Raw genomic sequence first — 13,326 nt, 5'->3', positions numbered from 1 at the left:
TGGGAACTTTCCTGGTGTTATGTTGATGTGTTACATTTGTACTCGGGACATTCCCATAGTTTCCCCCAGGTAAACGCGGCTCCTCTCACCGCAGTAGACTGGCTCAGTTTCTTTGATACAAAATAATCCTTTATTCATCCCACAATGCAGAAATGTGTTATTGCAGCAAAGAGAACAGTCAAAATAGACATTGCTAAATAAATGAGTGAAAATGCAATACAAATGTGAATGAAATGTAAAAAATAAATGGAAGAAAATGGAGTAAACTGAATATATAAATATAGTTAAAAATGTCAGATCTAGTCAAATGTTGTAGTTGTATAAAGGATAATAATCATTAAACACTAGCATTAATAAAAGACTAAAAAATATATAACACTAGCAGTAGCTATACCACATCTAAATTAAAAGCATTAATGTAACTACTGCTGTTGCAGTTTGATGCTTTCATGGGTAAAGAGTAACACCATGTGGCTACACTGTGGAAGTGCAACGGGCTGGGCACATGCACGTGGTGAAAATAAGACCAGGTGTCAAGCAACACAAACTTCATGTGATTTATTTCGGTAAATTTTATAAATGATGGTTAAACCTAATAAATATTGAACGAATAAGACCTGATTAGCCCTAATGTTGGATGCCTTTCCCACTTTAAGAATGCACTGCATTGATCGGACACCACGAGAGTCAACAACCTTTATTTATCCATAAATGTGCCACTCAGAAATTGGGATAAGGTGTTACAGGATTTGCCCTTAAGAGAAGCTTATATGGATGATTTACAATTTTTCTCTCTACAATGAGTCCAACAACAAAAAAATTTAAAATAAAATGAAGGGTGGGGGTAAAGACAATATGGTCGTAACAGTGTAAACACATGGTAATATACATGAAAGCAAAAGGTATCAGTGACATCAAATTAAAATGTAGGGTAAGTTAGTATGAATAAGAACAAAAGACTCCTGGAAACCCTAACTTTTTTTTCCTCAAATAACAGCTCGGCATACATTTCTACATCGCATGCAATAAGGCACCTATCTAACACAAGGAAGAAACCTATGCTACAGTTTGAAGCACAATTGTTATCCAAATGAAAAGAAAATATTGCTCACTATAATGTTCACTCCCATAAAAACTGTATATCTCTCATTCCCTTTCATAGAGCCCAAGCCATATCTAAAAAAATACATCAGTTTGTAAAAGATATTTTACACAGAACAGTAAATAGAGCGCCATCCATTGGAATTCCAAAAAATCTTGTAAAAGTGAGATTTTTCACGTTGTCTTTTAGTATACACAATCTATTTTTAGATCAAATCGTGACAATCTGCAGATCAAAGTGTGTGTTACCTATATTCTGTACACGGGTCATTGAATTAGTCTCCAAAGAAATAAAGTGTGGTGTTGCATTTCAGTTACATTTGGTGCTGGGGTACAGAGGAAAAAACCGCACAGTAAATAATTAGGACACAGGTCATGTCTTAATATGCTACCCAGTAGGTTTTTATTTCTATTATGCATTTACTTATGGCTAAATTGCATGTCATAATAGAACCAGGGGGTGAGCCAGTATTGCTCTCTGTACAGTCTATGCAGCAGTGCCAACCCATAGTAGACATACAAGAAAACAACCTCATAAATATACAGGAAGGCTCATGTCTGATGGAGCCCAAAGTCAAGAACAAGCTGCTTGAGAACACCTGCAACACGTTTCATCTCCAACACTTAAAACAAATTAAAGTCATAAAAAGGAGGGAAAAAAAGGGTGGAGACAAAGTGGATCTTACTATCAAAAATGTAATCTTTTGGAACAGCACACTAGTCACCTATACATATATATAAAAGAAAATCAATAGGTATTTACATTGGATTTTTGACATTTACTTTAGATGGATTATGTGGATGAAAAAAAAAAAAAACTATTTAAATTGAAACAAGTCCTGTTCATTAATTGTGTTGGGAGCCTTGAATAAAGATGAGGCTAAGAAGCATGTGTGCCCACCTGAAAGTACATCAACTGAATTCGTCTCTTGAAAAATACAAAGCCAGAGGGTGAAGCATATTTTAAACAATTTTATCATGTTGATCTTCAAATCACATTTTTTTTTTCTTTAAAAGTGTTCAAAAGAGCTCCAGGAGCAGGTGAAGCACAATCGCGAACAAGAATAACTGCTGCCTTTCCGCTCTATTATTATACCCTCTTTAAACTGAGCATAGTCACAGGATCAGCTCTGAATTATGGGTGACATTGTCCTTCAGGCCAAGCAGTTTCTTTTTTTTGAAGACGCATGTTACTGTCCATTTATTGTCAACTGCTCCACTTCATCGCAGCCATGTGCTGACCTGACCCTTTGTCTATAGAGGTTGGTCCGATGATGGGGGGTTTTCATTGATGGGAACATTGTCGGTACAGAAACAGGAGGGGAGTGGTGGTGTGTGCTTGGATGGGACAACATTTGAGGGACACAACTGGTGCTCACTGATCAACGTGGATCCTATGATGTCTGGAGAGGGAAGATGAATGGTTAAAGCCTTTGCCGCACTGGGTGCACCTGTATGGTTTTTCCACGGACAGGATGCGCTGTTTTGGGAAAGCGTTGTTAGGGAATGCCTTCCCTGTGGGGATGGTGGTGTACTGCTGCGGTTGCGGCTGTGGTGGCTGTGGCTGCTGCTGCTGCTGCTGTTTGTTCTCCAAGTGAACTCTCTGATGTCTTGCAAGGGAGGAGGAGTGATTGAATCTTTTGCCACAGTGAGCGCAGGTGTAACTCTTTCCCTCTGAGTGGACTCTTTGGTGCCGGGACAGGGAAGAGGAATGATTGAAGCCCTTATCACAGTGGTGGCACATGTAGGGCTTGTCTCCCTGCTGATGCACCCTCTGTTTGGGGGGAGTGCCGTAAGACAAGGGTTTCCCAGGCTGCGGTGGAGAGAACACTGGATTCTGCAGGTGGGTCTTGTGGTGGCGAGAGAGAGAAGAGGAGTGATTGAAGCCCTTGTTGCAATGTCTGCAGGTGTAGGGCTTTCCTCCAGCATGGACCTGCTGGTGCTTCTTGAGGTGGCGTTTGCGGACGAAGCTCTTCCGACACATGTTGCATTTGTATGGCTTCTCACCCGAGTGGATCCTCTGGTGTTCTCTCAGAGTGGCTGCGGCCGCAAAACACTTTCCGCACTGCGCGCAGCGATGGGGTTTGTCTCCGAGCACAACTGCGGCATGGGTTTTCTGGTGCTGCTTCAGGTTGGAAGTTGTGGCGAAGCCCTTGCCACACTGGCCGCACGTGTATGGCTTCTCACGTGCATGGACTTCCTGGTGCTTTTTTAAATGCCTTCTGCGGACAAAACTCTTCCTGCATTGGGTGCACTTGTAGGGCTTGTCCTCGGAATGCATCTTCATGTGTTCTCTCAGGGTGATGGCAGCAGCAAAGCTCTTACCACACTCCGAGCATCTGTGGGGCTTGTCTGGCAAATGAATCATCTGATGAGACTTGAGGCTGAAGGCATCGATTACATCTTTGCCCATAATCTCAACTCCAGGGGGAACATAGGGCTTTTCTTTCATGTGAATCTTCATGTGTTGCTTGAGGCTGGCCTCCACAGCAAAGCTCTCACCACAGTGAACACAGATGTAAGGATTCAGGTCTTTATGGATCTCAAAGTGTTGGTGAAGATCGGCAATGCTGCCAAAAATCTCCCCGCACTCGTTGCACTGCAGACCATGGGCTTCATGTATGATCACACCATTCTCAGACTCCACAGTCAACTCTCCACCGTGGTCAGACTCCACTTTGACCACATGCTCGCTTTCGGCCTTGAGCAGCACCTCTCCCAGCAGAGCCTCGCCTCCTGTCGTCTTGATTTCTGCTGCCGTGAAACAGTGCATCTCACCATGTTCCACCTTGATATAATCATGGTCTGTCTCAGCTACAATTGCTTCCACGCAGGCTACAGCGCCGAGATCCGTTCCCAGTCCCTGGATCTTTAAGTCTGCGCCGTGAATCTCCAGCTCTAATCCACGCTTTTCCTCAGTCATGATCTCAGTTTCTGCTCCATAGTGTAGGTCGACATGGCTGTGGGCTATGACACACTCCGACCCAAGTGTGTCAAGGCCGGGTGTGTCACACTCAGTCTCTGACTCGGCCATGAGAACACACTCCAACCCCACGACCTCCGTTTTCTTGCCGGACGATGACTTCTAAGAGAATCGGGGGAATAAGTTTGCTTTGTGTGGGGCGCGTTGCTTCTCTTGTCAGTCAGCAGACCTGCAAGAAGAGAACAAAGGGGAGATTAATCCTCAGCATCATAGAGTAACTATAATTGGTCCCACTTACCTCCAACATGGGAAAGTAGGTGGCATGAGAAAAGATGGGACAATTTAACAAGCAGTCTTAAAAATAAATGTCAGATCAAACCATATTTCTTATGTAACTCCATGTTTGTATGCATGTCTCGTATTTAAAAACTGAAACCCGTCAAAATACCGGAAAGAGACTAGACAGATTTTGAGTCAATGGCAGGTCTTTCTGACAGCTAAGTTGTTGACATGTGATAAGTAAAGGGATTTAGTTAAGATATGACAATGATGTAGTAGATGTGATAAACAAAAAGGCTTAATAGTAGATCTACTCTGGTCGTGTATAATCACGTAAAGTGTGTTGATTTGATCTAAAAACACTGAGTTTGCACCAATTAGGTTAGGAAAAAATACTTGAACTGGGAGATGCAATTAACCAAATAAAGTTGTTTGGGCTGACGTAGTAACATCTATAAATTAATACAATTACATATTATATCCTCAAATGCAGCCACGCAACACTACTTAGAGAGCTAAGATATCAACCTGTTAGCTTCGTTAGCACTTAAAACGAGCTTCACCTGGATTGCTAACAATATTGATAAAACCAAAGCAGACAACATTCCCACCAAGCTCCTAGTGCGAAATTAATCCCCAATCCAAAGTCAACTGGCCTGTGAAACTCGCTTTGTTCTCACGCCACTGTTCGTTCTGAAAAAAAGCACAAAATGTATTATATTACGGCATTAAACTATGATGTTTTGCTACCAAAACATTGAACTGTTTGGTTGCTAGCCTCCTGAAAACGGCTACAAATAGCCCCCATAGCCGCTAGTTAGCTGGCTATGGTGGAAGGGGGAACTGGTTAACGACAAAACAGCATTGTGTTAGCTGCTAATGTTCGCGATTTAGCCCGCTAACTAGCTTCGAAGCGAAAGCCCCACTCAAGTAATGAGCCAGAACCAAGACAAATAACTAAATACTTACAATCAAGCGAATAACTGAGCTCGGTAATTTGGTGAGATTCGTGGGTCTGCTGTCGACGCGGAAACTGGCTCCGTGCGGGAATTAACAGGCCATCTTGTGGTGCCACACCAGCACTTCCAGCTAGCCAAGATTACATGCTCGCCTAAGATGGCTGCCGCTTGCTAACGCTAGCTCGCTTAGCCTCCGCCCTTCATAACATACTGAATTAGAGCTGGCCCCCGGAGCCATTTCAAACTGGGCGGAAATCAGACTGAGTCGTGCTGCTTATGGGCTTTACTGGGTCGCCGAAACCATTTCAAACTCCCAATAAACACACAACTTCGCCAGAGAAATACGTGAAGGCTACTTTGAGTGTGTTAGCAAGCTAAGAGCCACTTCGTGTTTTCGACCAGGAGCGGGGCTAGCTGAAACAAAGATGGCTAACCGTGAGGGAGATGAATGCTGCGAGGAAAAGCCCGGGAAATTATGTCTTTTACTCACACAAGAATGGACGCAGGGGATAAATCAACAATCAGATACAGTTTAAAATACATAAATACGATAAAAAACTACAGGACACGTAGTGATTTGACGTGGGGGGAGTTGAGAGTAATCTTGGCTACATTCCGGGCTAAAGCTCCCCCTCACTGCGGCAGCTCCAGCAGACCGCACACACACCTGCAATGGCGGCCTTGCTCGGGCTAGCAGCTACCCAGCTTCGGCAGTGTTAGCGTGCTGGCTACGTAGCCATGATGCCAAGCTAACGAGCCTGCTAATCCTGCCTGCTAGCCCGGCTACAGCCCGCTGCCCAGTGTCGGTACCAGCCTGTGGGACACTGGAACGGAAGCTTTGCTATTAACCGCCCATCCGACCATGTTGATTCTGCACAGACAAACTGGAACTTGGTTTAAAAACTTGCCGATTGCTCGATTATACACAAAAATAACCTGGATGAGATCCAGAGCTGAACTAGTTCATTATGTGTAGTAACGTAGTGTCGCTGTCTGTCTGGGTTTTCCCTACAGGACACGAAACACCAGTGCGGGTCAGGGCCTGTATTTTTCCATGACAAAGTTGGCTATTGCCACAAAGGCAAAGAGAACACAAACATCCTCAATGCTAACTAGCATGCTAAATAACAACTAAGCGTATATTGACTTAATCAACGTCCTCCTTCCCCAGTACTGCTGCTGCTCATGGAAAAGCAAGTTGCATTTAAATGGTGAAATAATCGCCACGCGTAAACACAGCAGCGGCTCCAAATGTGTAAATCGATGCATGCACACACTCACCTTATGACTCTTTAGAGAGATGAAGGGAGGAAAAAAAGAAGAATCGTATAAATGCTTCAAACTCCGGGTGGAGGGGAGATCTTTGCAAGCTGTGGTGAGCCTCGTCTGATCTGTGAGTGTGAGTCTGTGTGTGTGTCTTCCCCTCTCTCTGCCTCTGTGTGTAGCTGGCGCCACTGCTCATCTGGCGCCAACGTTGGACGACCGACGCACTTTACCGAACGCTACCAGTCACTTCAATGCGGCAACACAACCACTAGCGCCTCCCGCAGCCTCGGAGTGGTACGTGTCAGAAAAGCCAAGTCGTACAAGGAACAACGTGGGCATGAACCTATACAGTCTATGGTAGTGATGTGTCCTCCTGTGTCGAGGCTTTGAAGCGTGTGTCCAGCATGGTTTTTGTGAAGCGCGTATCGAGGCTTGTGTTGATGACGTATGTGATGACGATCAAAGCCTCGCGATCCGGCCGAACTACGTGACCGAATCAGGAAGTGGTTCGCGGGTTTGGTGTGCGATTCAAAATAAAAGGGGTCGGGAAACGCAACGGATTCCCCCTCACATGTACTTGTCTTGGGACTTTATTGTGCGTTTGCTTGCAATATATTCTAGAGTATTAGGGGGGGGGGGGGGGGGAATAATTTATTTCCTAACTTGTACAGACTTGCGGTATATTTTCTTTGTACCCCAGCTCCATCTGTGCCCTGTGAAAGGATATTTTATAAAGCAGGCGAAATTATTTAAATAAAAAAAGAAACCGCCTGAAACCCAGCACTGTTGAAAAGCTGTTGTTTTTAAATACAAATTAATAAACCATTATCACTATTGTACGTGTTACATTTTGCCCCCCCCCCCACACACACACATAAGCACAGTCACAAACCAAGTAACACAAGCAAACTCACATCACAACCCTCTCACCAATTTGTTTACACTTTCACTTTTGACCCCGCCATTGTATCATAAAGAAAGACACCATATTAATAATAATCATTTATGTATTGGCATCAAAAACATAATTCATTCATCTATTCAATTCAAAGCTTCACACACCAAAGCCATGGTGTCATTATAATTACATTTACATTTAAAGTCCACTTGATGGCGCTGTAGAGCAAATGAAGCCCAATGAAGCTTCGGCCCATGAGCGAACCATTTGGATGGAAAGCTTCAACGCTTCATGAAGCTTCATCTATGGCATGAACATGGTTCTTATTTGTAGTCTGTGGCCCTCAGTGGTGAGAGGTGAGCAGATACGCAAGTTAAGGTAAGCAAGCATGTTCATGGAATCGTGCTGATATTGAAAGTGTATTCCCTAAACATACGTATTTCCATTTCAGATAATTGTATTGATCATATGATAAGTCTGCTTTATTTTGCTGCCATTGTAAAGCACTTTTTAATAAGATTTTTAAAAGTATTATCTCCACTACCCGTTCAATGACTTACTAGAAATGTAGCCACGTTGTAGAGACAGTCTTTTACAAGTAAAAGACTTGTATTCAAAACCTAACTTTAGTGAAAGCCAAAACACGTTGAAAAAAATGTATGCGCACATTCTGCAGATTTAATAATTATAAATATATTTATCTAAAAACGTCACTTTAATGTTGCAGCTGGTAAGGCAGGACTAAGTTAAGTAGAAGCAGCCTAAAAGTAATATGAAGTATTTGTACTCAACTAAGTGCAAGTATTTCAAAAATGTACTATAGCATTCCAGCTCATGAGTAAATGCCTTTGTTCCTTTCCACCACCAGACTTCTCCACATTTATCTGACATCATATATGTTTAATTTCAACACAAGTATTGAGAGCCCTTTCCTGATGTTACCAAAAAATGGAATGCAGGGAGGGAAAAACAATCTATCTATCTATCTATCTATCTATCTATCTATCTATCTATCTATCTATCTATCTATCTATCTATCTATCTATCTATCTATCTATCTATCTATCTATCTATCTATCTATCTATCTATCTATCTATCTATCTATCTATCTATCTATCTATCTATCTATCTATCTATCTATCTATCTATCTATCTATCTATCTATCTATCTATCTATCTATCTATCTATCTATCTATCTATCTATCTATCTATCTATCTATCTATCTATCTATCTATCTATCTATCTATCTATCTATCTATCTATCTACATACAACTATCTCTCTCCTTTCTCAGTTGTGTTTGTCAGTCACTGTAACGCCCACTCCCTGCAGGTTAAACATCCAACCTGGAATACTGGTTTTACGATGAGAGTAAAGCACATAGCTAACATTTAGTCACTAGCAGCGTCAGTCACACAGTTTCACTGAAGCTGTTCACTTCACAAGCTCGTTTGGTTTCTTCTCCTGCTTCTGTTCGGCCTTTTTCTCAGCCTTTCACCATTTTAACAAGAGGGTAACACATTGCTGTTGAGCTACATCCCCTGTGGATTTTGAATCAACATTTTGTGACTTCTGGTAGGAAAAATGTCGCACCCCAGCACTCTGGATTTGGACAGAAGCAGCGTCCTGGAGAAATCTCGTCGCTCCGCCAGTCGGAGCAAGCCCCGGGCCCAGTCCCGGGCCGAGCCCTGGGCCCAGGCCAAGCCCGGGGAGACCCTGTGTGACTTCTGCACATCAGGAAGGGAGAAGGCCGAGAAGTCCTGCCTGGTGTGCCTGGCGTCCTACTGCGAGGCTCACCTCCAGTCCCACTATGACTATCCGGCCCTGATGAAGCACAAGCTGGTCAAAGCCACAGGTCAGATGAGGGAGAAGCTCTGTGCCCAGCACGACAAGCTGCTGGAGGCTTTTTGTCGCGCTGATAACACATCCGTGTGTGTGCTGTGCATGATGGATGAACACAAGCATCACGACATCGTCCCGGCTGGAACTGAAAGGACAGAGAAACAAGTGAGTGGTGGAATCAATCTGTTAAGTTGAAGTTTTGGTGAAGATTATGAGATATGAAAAGTTGTTTATGGTACAATGAGCACAGAAAGCAGTTTATCTGCAGTGTCCACTGAAAGTTAATGACTGTTAGAACGGACATCTTTACAGTCAAAAAGAAACGTTATTTTATGTTAATCATCTATAAAGTTCTTCTGTTTTATGCTTCCAAATACCATACCTCTCATTTATAGAAACTAACGTATACATTCCAGTACCTACATCATCTCATATATCACCTTCTCTCACACTAATGTTGGCATAACTCGGTTGAGGTATTATGCAGCTATGTGGAGAATGGACATTCCAGTCTTACAAATCCCCTTACTTATTCTAAATATTTGTCTGATGTTTTTCATGATTCTTGAAATCGAAAAGTCTCCATTGTGTTGCTTTTATTTATGAACTCTTTGCTGTGTTGTATTTATTTGCTGATTTTGAATGTCACCGATTCTCAGGTCTGTCTTGAGATTACACAAGGATTAAATAAATTGAAAAATAAAAATAAAAAATAACTCTCTTTGCAGAAACAACTTGGTACTACACTGTACAAATCTCAACAAAGAATTGACCAGAGAGTCAAAAAGTGGCAGGATCTCCGACAAGCTGTGGAATCAGTTAAAGTAAGCAAAACAAATATCATTCTTAGTTACACTACATGATGCTGAGAACAAATCATTGAGGTTGGCCTGTTTGAAATAAATAAGTTGTTTATCCACACCTTACTCCTCAGCACTCGGCTCAGAGTGCCCAGGAGGAGAACGAGCGGATCTTCACCGAGCTCCTGCTCTCCATAGAGAGGAAGTACAATGAAGTCAAGGAGATGCTCCGCTCCCACGAAAAGATGACAGTGACTCGGGCCGAAATAGTGCTGGACCGTCTGGAGGAGGAGGTCACTCTGCTGAGGAAAAAACATAACGACCTGGAGAAGCTCTCGCACACTGACGATCACATACACTTTCTACAGGTGAGGTCTCGGACAAGGCTCCCGACATGTGGTGCAAAAATCAGGGGCCGAGTGTTAGATGTCTCATGTCTCTCCTCCACTTTCTCACTGTTTTTATCAGAGCTGGCAGTCTCTGTCAGGACCCTCTGGGTATGAAGACCTCAACAGCATCTCTGTCGCTCCCAACTACTCATTTGAATCCACCAAGAGAGCCATCGGTGCTCTGAAAGTACAAGTGGAAGAAGTCAGCAAGAATGAAATGAGCAAAATCTCAGGAGCAGGTGGACAAATCTCATTTTCTCCTGTATGTTTCATGAAGCTTCGCTGTCTCTTTATACGAGTGGTGTTGTTTTTTTGTCTACTGTTGCTTTCATCAAGCTCATCATATGTTTGTCACATGTCTCTTCGTAGTGAAGGAAGTCTACGTGACACAAGAAGGGGAAACCAAGGCACGAAGAGAATCAATTGTGAAGGAAGAAACCAGAACAAGGGATGAATCAAGAGCAAGAGAAGAACCAAGAATAAGAGAAGAACCAAGAACAAGAGAAGAACCGAGAACAAGAGAAGATTTCCTGAAATGTGAGTTATCATGTTGTTTTTTAAAAAGAGAAGTCTGATTTTTAACCTTGATCTTAAACTTCAGGCTTGAAAAGCGTGATAGGCATGGCCTCACTGTGGTGAAACTACAGTTACGTGAGGAATGTTCGGTGCAGAACAGGTTTGGTGAAACTAAAACAAACACAGGCGAGGCTGCTTTCACTCCGTCTAAATGGGAGTTACCAGCCAATGGTTTCAGTCGGCTAACCTTCCTTAACACATAAGATTAAGTTTGACATATTATGTGCAACAGGATGAAATCCAATGAGACGTGTGTAGCTGTGACACTGCAGCAAAACAAATGATGAAATTAGACAATAACAAGACAAAGAGGGATGGATAATAATGTTGTCCTTCAATGTTTTCAGACTCCTGCCAGTTGAATCTGGATGTCAACACCATTCACCCTAGCCTCCACCTCTCTGAGGGAAACCGGACAGCCACGATGAAGAGTGAGCCCAAGAACTACCCGGACCACCCAGAGCGATTCGACCACTGGCAGCAGGTGAGGACTTGTGGCCTGCCGGAACGCCATTTTGTGCTGTGGGGAGGGAAACTGATCGTTTATTAAAGCTGCAGAACTCAAATTATGATTGTATCCAGAAGGGAGAATGCGGGATTCTGTTAAGAGACGCAACAGTAAAATAAACCTTTGCTTTCAGAGAACTTGCTCTTAGAATCACTCTCCTGAGGCAATAATTATTTATGGGTTAATGTCTTCTACTTTTAAAATATGGTGCTCTCCTCTACATTAGTTTGATTTATGAAAATTGCTTCCCATATATTTTTTTATTATATTGTTATAGCTATAACAAAAAAAATCGGTTTTCAATCTTGCAGCAAGTGAGTCCTTATTTAAACTCACATTTAACAGCTTTAAGTCTTTTAATCTATAATTTCATCCATTCCACTCCAGGTATTGTGCAAGGAGAGCCTGAGTGGGACTCGTTGCTACTGGGAGATGGACTGGAGGGGAACAGAGGTGGACGTGGCTGTCACCTACAAGGGAATCCGCCGCAAAGGGAACGGGAATGAGTGCAGCCTGGGCTGGAACGATAAGTCCTGGAGTCTGTACTGCTCTGACTCCCAGTTCTCCTTTGTGCACAATAACAAGAGGAAAGAAATCCAGGCTCAAATATCGTCTCGTATTGGCATCTACGTGGATCGTGCAGCTGGAATACTTGCGTTTTACAGCATCTCTGACGGCATGAAGCTTCTGCACAGAACCCAAACCACGTTTACAGAGGCCCTCTACCCTGCATTCAGTGTGTGGGGCTTTGGCACCACAATTAAACTGTAGCAGAGTCACTTTGCTGCTAGTGATCTGAATTCAATTCACACAATTTCCTCAATATATGCAGGATGGTTGATTAATTCTTGTTAGTTTAGTTTCAGTGGTTCCCGAGCCAAGGGGGAAGCCAATTGGTTCATAGTGAGATGGTTACAGAAATCAGACACAATTCACAAATAGTTAGAAATATCATATATTTTAGCCATACAATGCTACAAAAGATTTAAAAAAAGGTTTACATTTAAAATACAACTATGTTATCAGTCTCTATTTTTCCTTTTTTGTTCTGTTGATTATTGCTTTCTAGTTTTGGGAGAATCAAGTTTGAAGAGTAAAATAACTAAGTGTTGAAATCGTGAAACATATTCATAACTTATTTTTGTGGTATTTTCCTTACGTAGAAAATATTTTCTCTTTTATATCAATGTTGCAATTTCCTTATTGTTGTGTTTAATGCTGCGTATAAAATTAAAGCACAGTTGCTAAAAAAACTCATGTTGTCATGTTTATGTCAATATAAATCTGGATTTGAGCTGATTTTGTTCAAATACATGTGTGGACTGAGGAGCAGCTTTAACAGAGCTGGTGTTGCTGTTGTTGTTCACACTAAGGGAAGCATCTTACCTCCATTAATACAGTAACCACCCCTATATATCATATATCACCGATGGGGGTTTTGATTGATCATTGGCAGACATAAATTCACTCTATGGTCTTCAGGATATTCAGTGCAGAGATATTACGTTAAAACTCCAGGGGGCAGCAGACACACACACACACACACACGCGCGCGCGCACACACACACACACACACACACACACACGCACACACACATAGGGAGGGATGCAGGGGGGGGGGGGGGGGTCATATGCGTGTTTATTTTTCCTTCCTTTACAGAGGTGGTGTTAAGTTTCACTGTAGCTCCATCGTCTGACAGTGAGAACTGAAAACGAGGCTTCGAATTGGGGGAAGAAAACACAAAGGAGAAGGAGCGCTTGGTTATTTGCATCAAACACACCG

The 13,326-nt window shown here is 42.6% G+C and overlaps 2 protein-coding genes across 3 annotated transcripts; one reads left to right on the top strand and one right to left on the bottom strand.

Annotated features, from left to right (window-relative positions):
- Positions 1-682: 682 nt before the first annotated feature.
- On the bottom strand, positions 683-6,741 carry si:ch211-198a12.6 (uncharacterized protein LOC563253 homolog). Of its 2 annotated transcripts, none has more exons than XM_061086790.1 (2): positions 6,544-6,741; positions 683-4,253 (listed from the first exon to the last, which is right to left on the bottom strand). In XM_061086790.1, exon 2 carries the CDS (start codon positions 4,133-4,135, stop codon positions 2,477-2,479), a length of 1,659 nt encoding a protein of 552 aa, XP_060942773.1. In that variant the 5' UTR covers positions 4,136-4,253; positions 6,544-6,741; the 3' UTR covers positions 683-2,476. The 2 variants fall into 2 exon arrangements, with proteins under 2 accessions (XP_060942773.1, XP_060942774.1); XM_061086791.1 differs by lacking the exon at positions 6,544-6,741 and adding an exon at positions 5,273-5,378.
- Positions 6,742-9,012: 2,271 nt separating this feature from the next.
- Positions 9,013-12,343, top strand: ftr14l (finTRIM family, member 14-like). Its single transcript, XM_061086793.1, has 7 exons — positions 9,013-9,435; positions 9,999-10,094; positions 10,205-10,438; positions 10,539-10,698; positions 10,829-10,996; positions 11,383-11,519; positions 11,931-12,343. Exons 1-7 carry the CDS (start codon positions 9,013-9,015, stop codon positions 12,312-12,314), a joined length of 1,602 nt encoding a protein of 533 aa, XP_060942776.1. The 3' UTR covers positions 12,315-12,343.
- Positions 12,344-13,326: the final 983 nt, after the last annotated feature.

Source organism: Limanda limanda, chromosome 15, assembly GCF_963576545.1.
Source record: "Limanda limanda chromosome 15, fLimLim1.1, whole genome shotgun sequence".
NCBI lineage: Eukaryota > Metazoa > Chordata > Actinopteri > Pleuronectiformes > Pleuronectidae > Limanda > Limanda limanda.
Note: the sequence above shows the minus strand (reverse complement) of the source record. Positions and strands in the feature narration are given on the sequence as shown.